This window comes from Desarmillaria tabescens (assembly GCF_030435595.1).
Source record: "Desarmillaria tabescens strain CCBAS 213 chromosome Unknown EV420scaffold_16, whole genome shotgun sequence".
Lineage (NCBI taxonomy): Eukaryota > Fungi > Basidiomycota > Agaricomycetes > Agaricales > Physalacriaceae > Desarmillaria > Desarmillaria tabescens.
Genome location: NW_026848315.1, coordinates 626,579 through 641,222, shown reverse-complemented (window position 1 = coordinate 641,222; position 14,644 = coordinate 626,579). Strand labels below are relative to the sequence as shown.

Here is a 14,644-nt window from a genome sequence, read left to right as displayed (position 1 = left end):
CATGTCAATGACAATACATAAGACAGTAGACTGAACGCGTCGCAGCCTACCGGCAGCTGTACTTACTGAGCTGTGAGGGTTTCTTTGCCAGAAGTACACAAAAGGAAGAGAGCAGACTTAAAGGCCGCAATTTGGAGATTTGAAGGCATAGAGTGGGGACAAAATAGTGCACACAGGTAGAGTAAGGTATGATGAATAAACTTCCAGACGCGCACTGCCGTCTTGCAATTCGGACGGACTTAGCAACAAGCCCCTTCACTGATGCTGCTTGCCGAGACCACAATAAAACCAAATAACAAAGCGTCGCAAACAATATCAGCCAATCAGAGAAGGGGCTTGGAACGAACCTAGCGAAACCGTAGTGGAACTGTGTTTTCTCTTGTTTATTTCTAATGATTGATTGATGTGCTCGGGGGTTTCCGGAGCTGCCGCTCAGTGCTGCCATCGTTAACATGAGTCTTGACCGAGATTAGACTTGAAAAGGTGGCGTCTATTATGTGAGTGCGCAGTCAGTCTCACCCGGGATCTGGATTGTTTGAACACTTACATATAGGTCCAGGATAGTAAGGTCGGGTATCTATCTGTCACGCCTCGATCACTGAAATCAGATTTTGAGTGCAGTGGCACTTGAGCTCAAGGGTCTTGACGCCTTCGTTATGTTCCGTTGCTAGCTGATAGACGATGGTCTATGTCAAAACGGCATGATCGCAACAAGGTCTGGTCCTCACGACACTCATAACTGAGCGCTGTAAGCGACCTGGCGAACCGCTTGATGGCATCTCCCAGCTGGGGTTTCCTGTATACTACTAGGCGTCGACCGAGGCCGAGTCTTTTCACTGGGGTAACCTCATTGATTTTTTTTTCAAGGTAAACACCCAATACGTGAAAAGCCTTCAGGGAAATCTTTCGATGTTGGACGGGGCCCCAAGTTACGCGGGCCGTCCCCATTAAGGAGCAAATTCCCCGGTCATCTAGAGATCACTCTACTATGTGTGTATTATTTGAAAAGACCAGGTTAGTGTATTAAATACCGTCTATCTCCGTTTCGGCAGCAACTCGACCCTTCTGTGGACCTTAATACTTGGTCCAGCGTTCCCAAAATATCTTTCCCCTGCAAACGACCATTCTATGTTTGTCGTCACCCATATCCCCAACCCGAACACATACTCGCGCAATATTCTCCCTATCTGACCCGGAAAAGTAGGAACATGTTTCATGTCGTCAATGAACGTCCGAGCAATCTGATGGTACCTCCTCCCAACATAGTCCATTGCGCCTTGAATGTCAAGTCCTTTGTCCATCATTGTCACTGCTACAATATTATGCGCATCGTCTCCCCGAGACTGCTCCACGTTGTACGAATAAACGTCCTATAACATGGACGGATAAGTGGCGCCGCCAGACAGATGGGACGTGCTCACGTTGGCTATAATTGTCATATCAATCGCCGCTTGCACCAGTTTTTCTACTTGTGGGTGCTTAACGACCTCATCGGGCACGTCATCCGTTAGGATGAAGAAGTCAAAGGAAGGCCGTACACCGATTGTGCCTCGACGGAGTTCAAGGTAATCACTGAGATTACGAGTTCGACCACAATCTCGATCCTCTGCCTGTCGGCAAACGGCATGAGTGTATTCGTCAAAGTTCGCGATGAAACGTCGGCCTGAGGTTGGGCTGATGTGTGCTTCCTGTAAGCCTTTACGCCAGAAACTGGGGGTACTACGATCAGATTTTCATTAACGACCACCCATGAAATGATCTTACCATCTTGCCATTTCGCCAAGAATGGTCTCGCCCGGAGGTGGAGGTGCGTATGGATTCCTGATTGTCGTCAACATGTTACTCCCTGATGGAAGGCGTAAACAGAGACTTTACCTCAAAGCATACATAATATCGGCAGCCTGTTTCCGTACAGTGGGGCCGTCGGCTTCGTCGCTTAGCTCGTCAAAGACGAAAAAGAAATTCATGAGATCTGCGCAGGTGCGAAAATGCGCGGCAGAAGCATTGGGGTACGCCAACGAAGTGAACAATCCGAAATTGCAGCGGTTGAAAGCCTTTTGGGCTCTTTCATCAAAAATATTGTAACCCTCTATCCAGGCCGCGCTGGCTGGCACAACTTCGTCTGAGAGGGGGTTATGGAAGCACCTAAAAGGCCAATTGGCGAGTAGATCTGGAAGGATGAAGGTCTGGGAATTCATCGAGAGGCAGGGTGAATCGTATATCCTTACGCACCCTTTTATTGAGCGGAAGGGAAGCGCCGAGCTGAATTATCATCGGAGTGTTGAGTATACTCGAAAATGTGTTTGACCTGTGTGTGTATCGGCATACATAGAACTAATAAGTGCTGACTATGCGTCGACATCTCAGCATTACTTCAAGACTCTTATCAGGAAATAATCACACAGCAACGCAAATCCAGGCAAATGGTTTGGATCAGGCCCTATGGACCGCACGAACTGTAGTTTCAAGTGCCTGACTTTTTGGGTTTTGAAATTCTGACAAGCCAATTAATGCAATCACGGACTTTTCGGCGGCCTCGGTAAAGACAGGCTTTCGCGGTTGAAAGATCTGTTCATCTACAGGAATGATATTTCCTGAGGCATCACTCCTGTTCCCAGGACTACTCGATGCGCACCGCGGTTCCATGGGCCAGGGCGTTCATTTTGAAATTTAAGCGTTGTTTATATATGTTAAATTTACCTGGCTTCGCGGTCACTGAAAGTAAGGCAATCACATCAAATTACAACGTGCCTTCGATCCCGAAACCAGGTCAGTCCGGTACCCTCGACAGCGCCCCATCAGTTCAATCTTTAGTGTAACATGTGCACCGCCCTGACGCTCCGTGAGACACGCTTATGACCCTCAACCAGCCCTTCAATTGCAACCTACCCTGGTTCACATTCAGCATGGGAAAATGTGCAAGGGAAACGAACTCGAAACCCAAGGTGCAGATGGTACGTAGCATCGACTTACACATCGGTATCCTTTATGTCAGACGGGACAGCTCAAGGGCTCAATACACGACCATATAGGGCTTATCATCGATATATAAACCACAGAGAGCGATGGCTGGAGTGTCAACTCGAACACCTTCTTCATTGGCGCCATGTATGAACAACCGTTTCTCACCTGTGCTACGCTCTTTGTCGTCGCTGTCATTCTGGCCTTAGTGGCCATGAAGCCTCGACGTTTACTGCGGCACATACCAGGGCCACCTTCTTCTTCATGGCTTTTCGGTATGTATATACTCAGAGTGCAAGTTCATAGCTGATAATCATACACAGGAAACTTGATCGAGCTTCTTTTACCGCGTCAGTATGGTGACAACGAATTCATGTGGCAAGACACCTACGGTCCTGTGTACCGCATCAAAGGATGCTTTGGAGTAGGTCGATTTGCATGACAGTATATTTGTGGTTTTGATTATTCCATAAAGGAAGATAGGCTTATGGTCTCTGACCCATGCACTTTGAAACACGTCCTCGATGACACCACCTTTGCTCGATCCCCTCAGCAGCAGCAGATTGTGCGAATGCTGATCGGAGAGCAGTCACTTTTGTACGCCCATGGTACGCGCGTCATTACGTCGTAGCTTGACATGTGTGATAGACCTTTATACAGGTAGCGATCATCGACGCATGCGATCTGTTATGACACCAGCATTCTCTGCATCACATGTTCGCGCCCTGCCGCCTCTTTTCAGAAGAATAGCGCACAATGTGGATATGATTCTCATGAGCCGTGATATCCAATTAACATTTGTATCTTAGGTGGTGCAACGTTGGCGCGTAGAAGGGGCTTCTGAGCCATCTGGTGTTGTCACAGATGTATACCCGGCCATTCACAACGCTACGCTAAACAATATATGCGAAGGTACTTTGTTAGTTTTACGGCATCGTCAAACTGTATTGACCATTAAACCTTTAGGCATAATGGGCTTTCAATTCAACGTTGATCAAGACACTGGAAAGAGCGAACTAGGGCGTAGTATCCAAAACATTGTGTCGGTGTTATATTTCTTGCCTATTCCTTGGACTGAACCCAATTTCAGGGCGATATCATCCACGAGGTCTAAGCTCAGTATTCTAGCTGAAGGCGGTCTTCTCTATGTCCATCCGGTCCTTCTGAAGCTGGTCTTACACCTTCCCACGCGTGCTCTGCGTGCACTTCGTCGCAATCGAGTGCTTGGAAACCGCGTATCTGAACAGCTCATCAAAGAAAAGCACGAAGCTATTAAACTCGGTGTCGAATCTGAGAAGGATCTCTTAACTGCCCTTGGTCTGTGATTCTCCTCCGCGTAAATACTACTGTTAATCGACTTCTCCAGTAAGCGCAAATGCCGCCAATAAAGACAAGCGTCGGCGTATGTCCGAGCAAGAAATGATAGAACAGATACCCACCATCATGATATCAGGACAAGACACGACTGTAGGATTTAAGTTAACGTCCGTGTTCATTTCTGACAATTTTCAGGGAAATACGCTATCGTGGTGCTTGTACCAAATTGCTCAGAACCCCGATTGGCAAGAGAGAATTCGGCGTGAAGTTCTTACCATGAAGGAAAATCCTGACAGAGAGCTCACATACTCCGATCTTGAGAAGCTTACGCTGATGAATGCTTACATCAAGGTATACTTGACCACACCCCCGCAGTAATCATTGGGTGCTTAGTTTTTGCTTTTAGGAAGTCTTGCGCTTTCACTCTGGTCTTCCAATGTCTGAGCGTATCGCCACTTGCGACACTGTTTTACCTCTTTCTCAGCCAATCACTACCATCAAGGGTGAAGTCATAACTGAAATACCTGTAAAAAAGGGCCAATCTGTAATTTCAGCCACTTCTTCTTACAATCGGTAAACATTTGTCGTGTTACTCGATGACTGCCGCTCTGATTATGTTCAGCCTCAAATCTATTTGGGGAGATGACGCGGATGTATTCAGGCCTGAACGATGGCTGGAAGAACTACCCAAAGGGCAGGCCTTGGGGCCTTATGCGAATCTGTGAGTTATAGATTTGAGACTCAGATGATGATCTCAATGCGTTCATTAGTATGTCTTTCTTTGGCGGTCAACGGGCATGTATTGGGTGAGTAGTCTGACGCCTTTGATATCCGGACCAAATTAATAGTATATCTGTGTAGTTGGCGCTTTGCGTACGCTTTCATCGAACATTTGGTTTTGACTCACACTAATCGAGGATCAGGCTCACGAGTATGCAAGTCCTTCTTGCCGAGTTCCTTTGCAACTTCACTTTTTCGTTCCCTCCCAACAGTGAGGTTCGGGCGGCTGTTGCGGTGACTCTTATTCCCGTTACCAACGAGGGTGTTCCGGGTCTACCTATTTGCGTCAAGTCTTTGTAGTGATACGATGCCAGATCATTCGGTAGCGAGGCTGAGGGCAGACTGACCTGCAACAGTTCTGTCAGACCTTTCTGGCCTGTCTCTCCTCAACCCCGATCCGTGTACTAGAGTTTTACCGGTATACATGTACACATATTATTAGAAACTTAAGGTAATTTATGAAGTCGCTGCTATTTATATCTCATGTCTGGAGGAGGTGAAGTTTGATCGCAGTACTGATGCACTGAAGTTTTCGGACATTGCTAAACATCTATGTAATGAGCTAAGATGTGTGACCCCAGGGCGGAGTTCATGGAATTCCGCAAAACTCAAACCATCTTTATTTGCTTTGAAAATTGAAGTCGGCACGGAAAGCTATCCGGACAACGTGATTTCGATCGAGGGTCATTTCAACCTTTCAATGGGGGAGAGAACCGAGAGTGTCAACTTGAAGTCACTGAGTAGTTCAGGAATTACTTGTCTAGCGTCAGGATGTGCGATGAATATAGATCTAGCCGTATCGGGATGATATGCATTGACCGTATCAATCGATACTAACGAATCAGTGCGCCCAGTGGGGGAGGTATAATGTTCTATTACAGTAGGGTAGTCCCGGGTGGAGGTTCTAAGGCTAGCCCCGGACAATTTTGGAGCAATGTATTCATATGTACTGAGGTAGTAAGTATACGGTGTGGTGAATGAATTTGCAATTTTATTGGTTTGAAGTTCGACATCTGCTTCCGAGTCTCCAATCCCAAAGTGCCTGCAATGACACATTTTGGAGTTCAGCACATTGGGCACCCCAGCTGTTTCACGCTCATCGGCTGCTTTTTTGCTGCTATAGGCCGACGCGACTGAACGCGCCCGATCATCAATCAACAATGATGGTGCTGATCTTCCGCCTGAATAGTTTCCTGTAACCTACCGACCCTAGACAGGGCGTCTTTCACGCGGCAGCAATGGAAGATGCATAAGCAAGTGTAGACAGATTGATTGAAGCAAAATTAAAACGCCGCGGGTGGCTCGCGAGCCCTATGGAAAAATCCTAGACTGATCAATGCCATGCGATAAGCGAATTGACTGGCTGAGCGCGGTGCTCAACAACTCTCGTCTAGAATTGCATCAAGGACTTCGAGATGCACCTGATGTTGTGATGTGCGTGCTTTGGTACACGTTGTTATCATCAATATGCAAAGGCTATGTCTGAAACGCATGGCTGTTCCAAGATACAGCTGGCCCTAGCAGCTAGACACCCCTATGTGCATTGTACAAGCGGGTATCGAAAGTGGGGTCCTATCCAAGGTCCGCCTTTCCTCCCAGTCACCGAGGCCGTCGTTGGCATCATTTAGGCTATTCCGAACGACGCGCTTGTACAGGTTGATTGAGAGCTGCCTCGGTGAGTTGTACCACCAAGCACTCGTCGTAGGAAAGATTTCAAAAGCCTATCGTATATGACCCTTAGAAGACCCTAGTTGAATTCAATCGGCGATCCTCAGAATTTGCATAAATAGATATTGAAATATCACAACATGTGATATTCAAGGGCGTTCATAAAATACAGTATTTACCACAAGGTGCGTAATATCTATACGCAAGTCCAGTCGTCAGTGATGCAATACACAGAGAAATGGGCATGACGTACGACAAAATGAAACTTCTTACACGTGTTTGATTCACTAACCTGACCAGACAGCCTAAAATGGGCGTCGGTACGACTCCGTCGGAGAAGCATCGAAACAAACTCACCGGACCCGGCTGCGTGTAGTTCTTAGGGACTGGATAGTATATATTTATCTTAATGCCAGGTTCCTGGGTGGAGGCAAGCTTATCAGTCAATTCAACGAGATAAGACTGACAAGCGCACATTTCCTGTGTAGACGCCTGGAATAGCAACCAAGGGACCGGGCGTGCCGCTTCCTGTTTAATTGTATCATCATTAGCAAGTAGAAACGGTCCAAATACGGTAAAAGTATACAGTACCTCCTCCCGTAACTTCGATTTGACCGCAGCTAATGTAGAATTGCGCTGTAGCAGGTGTTAAGGGACATCGAAACACAAAGTAAAAAAGGCGTGCCTCCCCCAAAGGTGGACGCAGCATGGAGTGCGATCTGCTCCATTCGAACTGTCCGAGATACCGTCAGAGTTGAACGCCCAGACATCAGTTACATACCTAAGTATTGTCCACTAGGAAGAGACTTCGGGATTGTGAATGAAACGCCAGCCTGGTCTGTAGCAAAAAAATGTGGTGTAGAACGCAAATAATGATATCAATAATCTTACTCTGGGATGGAAAGCTGATGCTGGTTCCTCCATTAGTTACAGGTGGGATTTCGTAGACCTTTGAATATAGAAGGTCAATATCTAGGTAACAGTACAAAAACATTTTTAGCTCACCTTGAACCAAACTGCGCCATCGCCGGCAAAAGAACTGACGCTGCCAGGTGCTTTCGCCATGTAAACATTAACGACCTATGAAAACGTCAATAAAATCATGATCTGAAAAAGGTGAGCCCAACATACACCAGGATGATACATGGTACCGTCGCTCATAATGCCGAGTGTAGAGCCAGCCGCAACACTTATGGTTGTTGCGGTAGCACCGGTCTGAGAGTCGTAACATCTCAGATCGATACTAGTAACATCTGTAACCTGTCGGAAGGGACGCCGTTACTGAACGCGCAAGTAAAATAAACAGTGCGACATACAGGAGATTGAGTGTTATAATTGTTTGTCATCCGAACGTTTACCCAAGGGCTGGTAGTTACGCCATTGACAACAAGGGAAGGGAAGGTATCTGAAGCAATGAAAGATTTCAAACTATAGATGCGAGAGTGTGATGATTGGGTAGCGGCGCACAGTGAGCAGTTGTTTGAGAGATAAGCGATAAAGTTCCAATAGCCAGAGCTATCATGCTGAGGGAAATCATGTTCGAGCACCCATTCGACATTTTCGTTCAACTATCGGATTTATACTGGCAGACGAGGCTGACCAAGGTTGTACAAGCGAGCATATCCGAGAAAGCCCAGGATATTACGCAAGGATCAACTATAGACTCGGCATCAAGAAAGCTTGAGCAAAAGTGCCACAAAAACACCATCGTTGGATGTTTTTCGGTCGATCTATGGGATAAGAGAGATCATAAGACCATTCCCAGCGCTGCAAAATGTGTCAGGTATGAGAGGGAGACTCGGATGTTCGGCTGTTCTTCGTTAAGAATTAGGCTAGAACTTGAGCATGATCGCAATAAGTATAGATAACCATGATAGCATATAATTACCTGTAACAGCTGTTCAAGACGGAGTAGGGCACTAGCTACACGAATTGAATACCGGCGTGTGAATTTCGGAACGCCCATCACGTGGACATTACCTACGACGCGCTGTTTGAGGTTATTTGCTCTTGCCTTAAGGGACCCAGAACGATCCTTCCCTTCTTGACTACAAACCATTACCTTCTTTACGGTCTACTCCAAAGCTTCAAGTACCCCGCCTTTTGTAATATGCGACTCTCTCTTTTCTTCGCGCTTTCTGCTCTGCCAGTCATTGCGTTTGCGTGTGAGGGTGAATGTATCACAGGTGTCACTGCAGGCTTCGTGAACGACGTTCGTGAACTTCTTAAGACAATCTTCCCTGATGTCGTGCGTCTCCTTTCTGTATTTCTCTAGTTATAGTACTCATGATTCGCAGGTATCGCAGGTATACAAGGCATTGGATATCCCTTCTCCAGATGACTCGAGATGCCTTGCGCTCGTGAACCCTATGCTTGCTGCTTTCGAAAAACAGGCACTCCCTAGTTTTCAACACGCCATCTTTCCGAGTTTCTTCCATGGGAAGTGCCAAGTGAATGGTGTAGATCCTGATGGGTGTCCTAACCCCGACTGCCCTGTAGTCTGTGGTACTCCTGGCTCGTTGATTCATTTCTATCCCATACTCCTGGAAATCGTCTATAACTCGACAATGGCTGTCGTACAAGATATCACTAGTCCTCATTCGGATGCCTACCAGGAGACGCAGAAGACCGTATTCGACACTTTGCCGCCTCACTTTTCCTCCCCGCGCATGTTTCGCTTTTCCCGCTCGACGTTCTATCCTGCGATATCCACGACTCCGTCGGCTACTGGGTTTTCCAAGCGTAGCCGTCATTCAGATTTCTCTAGAGCTTTCGAGATACAAATGAGGAAGATTTCGCAAGCGGTAACACAGGCGTGCAAAGCAGGAAACGGTGGGGGCGGGTGCACATTCCCAGATATGAAAAAGAAAATTCTCAGCTACCCGTGAAAGGCCAACGCAGTTGGCTTCCTCTAGTTTATACACTCTAACCTCCAACCCTTAACATATACACTGTATCACCTAACCTTTTTTTGTATGCATGTATTCCATATTGATACCATCCTATTGTATGTATACCAATACTAGTCTTATTATCGATATTTACCCTATTTGAGACCAAGTCCATTATTACGTAGCCTTTTGTACTTGACGGCCACCATCACGCTACAATGAATCTCGTTGACCGACCATTCTATTCGACAAGGCCAGAATGGAAGGACGTTGCACCTTTGGAACAGTACGAGAACATCAACCCATTGGCACCAATCCTCTACACAGATGAATGTTTGTCCCTTTATCTGGTCCAATAGCTTGGCCCTGAACTCTTCGACAGACAAAGATGCGACCGACTACTTTCGCGGCATCGTTAGAAATGGAGAGAAGAGTGCACGAGTATTGGAACTGACGGAACATATCATTCGATTGAACCCAGCCCATTATTCTGCATGGTGAGAGGTTCATCGTACACGAATCGCCGCGTCTCACGATTTCGCAGGCAGTACCGGTATGAAGCCCTCATCGCGCTCGGTTCACCGCTCACGACTGAGCTGCGACTCATGGACGAAATCGCCGTCAAGCACCTCAAGACATACCAAGTCTGGCACCACCGCCGCCTTCTCCTCATCCAACTCCGAGACCCAGCTCCAGAGCTCAAGTTCATTGCCCAATCACTCAGGGCTGACGCCAAGAACTACCACACATGGTCTTACAGACAATGGCTTTTAGCTTACTTCAACGATGATGATTTATGGAGTGGCGAGCTGGACTTTGTCGACCATATGCTGAACGAGGACGTCCGGAACAACTCCGCCTGGCATCACCGCTTCTTCGTCGTGTTCCAGTCTGGGATCCGGGACAGCGAGAAAGACAGGGAGAGGGTAATCAAGCGAGAGCTGATGTGCGCTTTCCTTCTGTTCTATCTGTGTTTGTCGCTAATTCTGAATCAATCTTTAGATACGTCAAGCAGAGTATATCCTTAGTGCCTAACAATGCGTCCGCGTGGAACTACCTCCGTGGGATCCTAGATCACAACAAACTGCCGTACTCGAGTGTACAGACATTTGTCGAGGCTTACACTCGGGATACTCCACCTGCTACAGGGGACGATATTGTGGACCTCGAGAACCCACCTCCATCAGAGGAAGCCCAGCTCCCCTGTCCGGCCGCCATAGAGCTCCTAGCGGATATCCACGAACTTCAGGGTGTCGAGGGTGTTGAGAAAGCGATCGAGGTGGGTTTTCTCTGCTCCAGTTGATATTTGTTTTGTTTTCTGAAGGGACCTATCGTAGCTTTGGAAATCGCTCCGTGATGGCTATGATACCATTCGGAAGAGGTGCGTTTTTCGTCCCTGTGTATAGGCTTGAATGCGTTAATATTGTATGTATGGTAGATACTGGGACCATCGGATCAAGGAGGCGTCTCACCGCGAGGGTATCTGATTCGCATGGCCAATATGACGTCTTGGAAGTTACCGCCTGTATCATATGTTGAGTTATCGCTATCAAAAAATGAGTTTAATAGGTCCAGAATGACCCACCTGGCAACCGGCTCTACATTGTGACCCAAGAATTCACCGTTGAGGAATGGAGCAATTATTTCCTGAACAACCGGTATCACCACTTTTGCCGGCTGCGGGAGGGACCGCCATCAATGGAGCTAGTTAGGGTAGCTGCGTCTTCTGCCTTGCTGTTACAAGGCTGCTATTCCGAGAGAATTGGCCCAGTTTCGTGATACGTGTTTCTCGCAATTGAATGCTTTTCATTGAGTCTCTATTGACGGACCGAGCGAAGAGTATCTGGGGCAAGATGCATCGATGGCTAGGACGCCAGATGCTTCTTGAAAAGAGATGGCGCCTCGGCAGTTGGTTATCAATAATCTATGCGTCTATTAACATGGACATCGGTATTTGGGACGCCCAACCTAGGGCGAACTTTGGCTGTAACCTTTTCCCGGGTGCACAGCACAGACAAGTATGATGAATCTCGCACCGGCCCCCGTCCTTATTACTTTACGGTGCTGGAATACTTGCTGCGGATGCGTACATAGGGCAATTGAAGCATTGATCTTGAAGAGGGTAAACCATGGATAGGCGACAAGACGAGGTTTTATCTCAACGGGCTACTCTACCCTAACCGCTAGCCAGCAAGCGCAAGTTGCCGCAAACTGACAGTATGAATGTCACGTATGCTTTCTTGCCATTCTTTGCGGTACCCCGTACTTGGAGAGGGCTGGGTCTAAACTTCTTCCAATGATGAACACGCGCCAACCGTTTTGGCGCTTGTAAGGTTCCCCAGGTAAAAATTAAGCCATCTGTGGAACCGGGCAGATGGTAAAACATAATAGATGGAGTCGTTAATCATCGGACCGGCATCGTAAATCGCATCACGCATGGATGGGACATGGGCAACCCAGAGTTCACGGATAGACACGAATGTAACGGCGTGTGATACAGGGAAATAAGTTTTCAGGGTAACGCCCATTGCGCGCCGAATAGGCCGACAGTTCGATGTTACAAAATGGGGGGATATTCCCATTAGCGCATATGGTCTGATGATACCGCGAAAAAAAGGTGATAAAGATCTTTTGAGAGCTCGGAAATATACAGGCTTGATGTCATAACGGAAAAGAGACCGCGCCTTGAGTTATGTAACGACGCCGTCGATCGCGTCCTTGGCCTCTTTACAAGACGTTCTATCAAGTGGGAGTCATCTTTGCGTTGCTCGCCTTGTAGGAGTTCTGACAGTGATGGGCTTCGTTAACGCCGTGTTGGGCACGGCTATGGATTATCCCCCGTCTCGAGTCTTTACCTCGTTTTAATAGCGTGCTTGCGATGTCACAGGCTGTTCAGAGAGCAGTTATCTGAAAGAAGCCCGTGTGGAAATGGGGATTGCGAAACTCCTGCCTAACGACCTACGCCCACTGCTTCACTCGTCGCTTTCGCAAAGAGTTTATACGACGGGGTTGGCCTCCTGTAAGTCCCGGTGCTGGGAGTGGAGCCAGAAGACATGACTCGTATTTAGTTTTCTCCTCAGGGACATGAAAACCAGAAAAAACATCTCACCACCATCATCAGAAATGTACCTGTCATGTGAGGAAGGACTTGAAGGGGTGGCTTGGTAGTGAACTTTTGGACATTGTGGTGAAACATTGCTCATGACAATTTCAGCCGACATGAGGAGCGTACAATCCACGATTGTCACTGATTAGGAGAGGAACACCTGCCGGCACTTGTGTTCAATAGAGCGAGTCAATGGGTGGCCGAGGAAATACAGCATTCTATTCAATCCATTCAGTTATGACAGCATCAAACAGTGAAAATTTTCATCTTTTTTTCCGGCAGTTTTTGATCTTACAATCGGAAAAACAGAAAATCACAGCTCGCTAGTTGAACAGCCTTGTGAAATCTTAGCGGTAGCAAAAATCACCAATGGAACGGGGGACGTACAGCTCGGAATAGAAGCAGGTATACACGCACAAGCGCATGTAAAACTGGAAGACGCAGCAACCAGGTATTTTTATTTTTGAGAAATTCACTGCGGGGCACAGCCAGGAAGATCGTGAAAGATAAAGGATAAGCAGGAGGCAATGGCAAGAGAAGTTGGCCGGAGCCGTTTATAGACAGAAGCTCAACGTTCGACACTTTTGGGGAATGCAGACACCGGTTTCCAGCCAACGAGGTTGGAAGCAGGCGAAGAATCAGCTTGTGGTTGATTTATCCAATGATTTCACTGCAGCGCAGCGCGGTACCAGGGTACTGTAGCGTCGGCCGCTGTTAGAAGTGATGGTGGTGGTCAGATCATGGAAAAAGCTGAAAGTAAGACGGAGCTGTAGTTGTAGCTGGAGCAAGCCGACCCAAGATTGACGAAGGATAAGAAACCCTATTCTTGTAGGAATTACACATGAGTCGTGTACAAGATACATATCGTTCTTTAATCATCATTCCGTCGTAAATCACCTTCGTTCGGTTGCATCTTGCAGCACCTCGTAAATGAGCCGGACCTGCTCGTCCCTCTGTACCATACCAGGCCTCTGTTCCCGTAGAGAATCAATCTCCTTCACCACAGCGTCGTTCTCTACGCTCTTGGGTAGTGGGCCAATGGGCGACGGAGGTAAGACTTGTGGAGGTGATGGCTCTTTGGCCGGGCTGAGCACTTTACGTGAACGGAGCAAGGAGGATAGTGCAATGAACGCCCCGGTGCGTCCAACACCTGCTGAGCAACCCGCAACAATGGGGGGATCGTCAGCAAATCCTTCGCGATTGACACGGTCGACAAGCAAAAGGAACGATAAGAGAGTGGAACGGTCTGCATGTGAGGGAACTCCGTGGTCAGGCCAAGCGCCATAGAGAAGGTGCTGAAAGACATGAGTCTGACTGCCAGATATCGTCGACACAGAAACAGTGGTTTTTATGCACGATGCCTCTCTGATGTCTTCGACCTTGAGAGTGGTGACCTTGAGTGGGGCTGCACCTGCATCACCGGCCTCGAGGACGGCAGACTGACCAACGATAGATGGGAAATATGGATGCGCCTTGACGCGGCCGGCCTCTGAATGTCGAGTGAGCTGGACGATGGTACGTATCCGACAATGGTGTCGAGAAGCAGGGGTCGTTATGGGGTTCATGATAAAGCTGAGAAACGCATTGGCGGTGTCGGGAAGCGGCGCCTGAGTTGCTACCCACCATTTCCCGCCGTGCAGTTCCAGAATCCAGCTGGCATTGAGATACCGAGACCCGCCTGCGAGAACGGCGGTACGATTGTAGGGATGGATATCGACGTAGCGATTCGAGCTGGCATTGTCGGGATGGGTAGCAACGGAGACAGAGTAATGCTCGATGAGTTTGGGGTCAAGGCCGCCGAGGTCGTTAGCACGGCCGTGTTGCGACAGCGATCGCGCACGGAAACGTTCCGTCTCCCGTTGTGCCAGGACGTCGAGGGGGCCCATCGCTTTTTTCCCACGCAGCAATGTCTTCATCGACT

The 14,644-nt window shown here is 47.9% G+C and overlaps 6 protein-coding genes across 6 annotated transcripts; 3 read left to right on the top strand and 3 right to left on the bottom strand.

Annotated features, from left to right (window-relative positions):
• Positions 1-1,034: 1,034 nt before the first annotated feature.
• EV420DRAFT_1642620 (terpenoid synthase) lies at positions 1,035-2,198 on the bottom strand (the record flags this gene model as incomplete). The annotated part of the gene is made up of 4 exons (XM_060477394.1): positions 1,035-1,370; positions 1,422-1,710; positions 1,765-1,821; positions 1,876-2,198. The coding sequence occupies 4 exons, from the start codon at positions 2,196-2,198 to the stop codon at positions 1,035-1,037; spliced, it is 1,005 nt and encodes a 334-aa protein (XP_060331157.1).
• Positions 2,199-2,753: 555 nt separating this feature from the next.
• Positions 2,754-5,529, top strand: EV420DRAFT_1541136 (cytochrome P450). The gene is made up of 15 exons (XM_060473105.1): positions 2,754-2,954; positions 3,033-3,236; positions 3,285-3,385; positions 3,437-3,569; positions 3,622-3,719; positions 3,771-3,873; positions 3,928-4,003; positions 4,052-4,278; positions 4,328-4,428; positions 4,474-4,629; positions 4,685-4,851; positions 4,901-4,999; positions 5,049-5,084; positions 5,140-5,151; positions 5,202-5,529. The coding sequence occupies exons 2-15, from the start codon at positions 3,107-3,109 to the stop codon at positions 5,356-5,358; spliced, it is 1,596 nt and encodes a 531-aa protein (XP_060331156.1). The 5' UTR covers positions 2,754-2,954; positions 3,033-3,106; the 3' UTR covers positions 5,359-5,529.
• Positions 5,530-6,712: 1,183 nt separating this feature from the next.
• EV420DRAFT_1541129 (glycoside hydrolase family 61 protein) lies at positions 6,713-8,664 on the bottom strand. Its single transcript, XM_060473104.1, has 12 exons — positions 8,194-8,664; positions 8,043-8,131; positions 7,858-7,986; positions 7,732-7,806; positions 7,618-7,675; positions 7,508-7,564; positions 7,412-7,459; positions 7,318-7,362; positions 7,202-7,254; positions 7,084-7,146; positions 6,980-7,031; positions 6,713-6,922 (listed from the first exon to the last, which is right to left on the bottom strand). The coding sequence occupies exons 1-11, from the start codon at positions 8,282-8,284 to the stop codon at positions 7,014-7,016; spliced, it is 726 nt and encodes a 241-aa protein (XP_060331155.1). The 5' UTR covers positions 8,285-8,664; the 3' UTR covers positions 6,713-6,922; positions 6,980-7,013.
• A 92-nt stretch (positions 8,665-8,756) lies between these two features.
• Positions 8,757-9,664, top strand: EV420DRAFT_1334075 (uncharacterized protein). The gene is made up of 2 exons (XM_060468845.1): positions 8,757-8,974; positions 9,024-9,664. Exons 1-2 carry the CDS (start codon positions 8,837-8,839, stop codon positions 9,612-9,614), a joined length of 729 nt encoding a protein of 242 aa, XP_060331154.1. The 5' UTR covers positions 8,757-8,836; the 3' UTR covers positions 9,615-9,664.
• Positions 9,665-9,670: 6 nt separating this feature from the next.
• EV420DRAFT_337250 (uncharacterized protein) lies at positions 9,671-11,260 on the top strand. The gene is made up of 6 exons (XM_060481763.1): positions 9,671-9,950; positions 10,000-10,114; positions 10,162-10,563; positions 10,620-10,896; positions 10,955-10,998; positions 11,056-11,260. Exons 1-6 carry the CDS (start codon positions 9,836-9,838, stop codon positions 11,102-11,104), a joined length of 1,002 nt encoding a protein of 333 aa, XP_060331153.1. The 5' UTR covers positions 9,671-9,835; the 3' UTR covers positions 11,105-11,260.
• A 2,356-nt stretch (positions 11,261-13,616) lies between these two features.
• EV420DRAFT_1479560 (protein-tyrosine phosphatase-like protein) lies at positions 13,617-14,639 on the bottom strand (the record flags this gene model as incomplete). The annotated part of the gene is made up of 1 exon (XM_060469591.1): positions 13,617-14,639. One exon carries the CDS (start codon positions 14,637-14,639, stop codon positions 13,617-13,619), a length of 1,023 nt encoding a protein of 340 aa, XP_060331152.1.
• Between the last annotated feature and the right edge of the window lie 5 nt (positions 14,640-14,644).

Bases quoted from the DNA above. Each gene is read 5' to 3' on its own strand.
- EV420DRAFT_337250 (XM_060481763.1), top strand. From the start codon at position 9,836: ATGAATCTCGTTGACCGACCATTCTATTCGACAAGGCCAGAATGGAAG. The intron at 9,951-9,999 runs GTTTGTCCCTTT...ACTCTTCGACAG, and splicing joins AATCCTCTACACAGATGAAT to ACAAAGATGCGACCGACTAC. The intron at 10,564-10,619 runs GTGCGCTTTCCT...ATCAATCTTTAG, and splicing joins GTAATCAAGCGAGAGCTGAT to ATACGTCAAGCAGAGTATAT.
- EV420DRAFT_1541136 (XM_060473105.1), top strand. From the start codon at position 3,107: ATGTATGAACAACCGTTTCTCACCTGTGCTACGCTCTTTGTCGTCGCT. The intron at 3,386-3,436 runs GTAGGTCGATTT...TATTCCATAAAG, and splicing joins GCATCAAAGGATGCTTTGGA to GAAGATAGGCTTATGGTCTC. The intron at 4,852-4,900 runs GTAAACATTTGT...GATTATGTTCAG, and splicing joins GCCACTTCTTCTTACAATCG to CCTCAAATCTATTTGGGGAG.
- EV420DRAFT_1334075 (XM_060468845.1), top strand. From the start codon at position 8,837: ATGCGACTCTCTCTTTTCTTCGCGCTTTCTGCTCTGCCAGTCATTGCG. The intron at 8,975-9,023 runs GTGCGTCTCCTT...CATGATTCGCAG, and splicing joins AGACAATCTTCCCTGATGTC to GTATCGCAGGTATACAAGGC.
- EV420DRAFT_1541129 (XM_060473104.1), bottom strand. From the start codon at position 8,284: ATGTCGAATGGGTGCTCGAACATGATTTCCCTCAGCATGATAGCTCTG. The intron at 7,460-7,507 runs GTATGTAACTGA...TATCTCGGACAG, and splicing joins TCCTAGTGGACAATACTTAG to TTCGAATGGAGCAGATCGCA. The intron at 7,363-7,411 runs GCACGCCTTTTT...CACCTGCTACAG, and splicing joins TGCGTCCACCTTTGGGGGAG to CGCAATTCTACATTAGCTGC.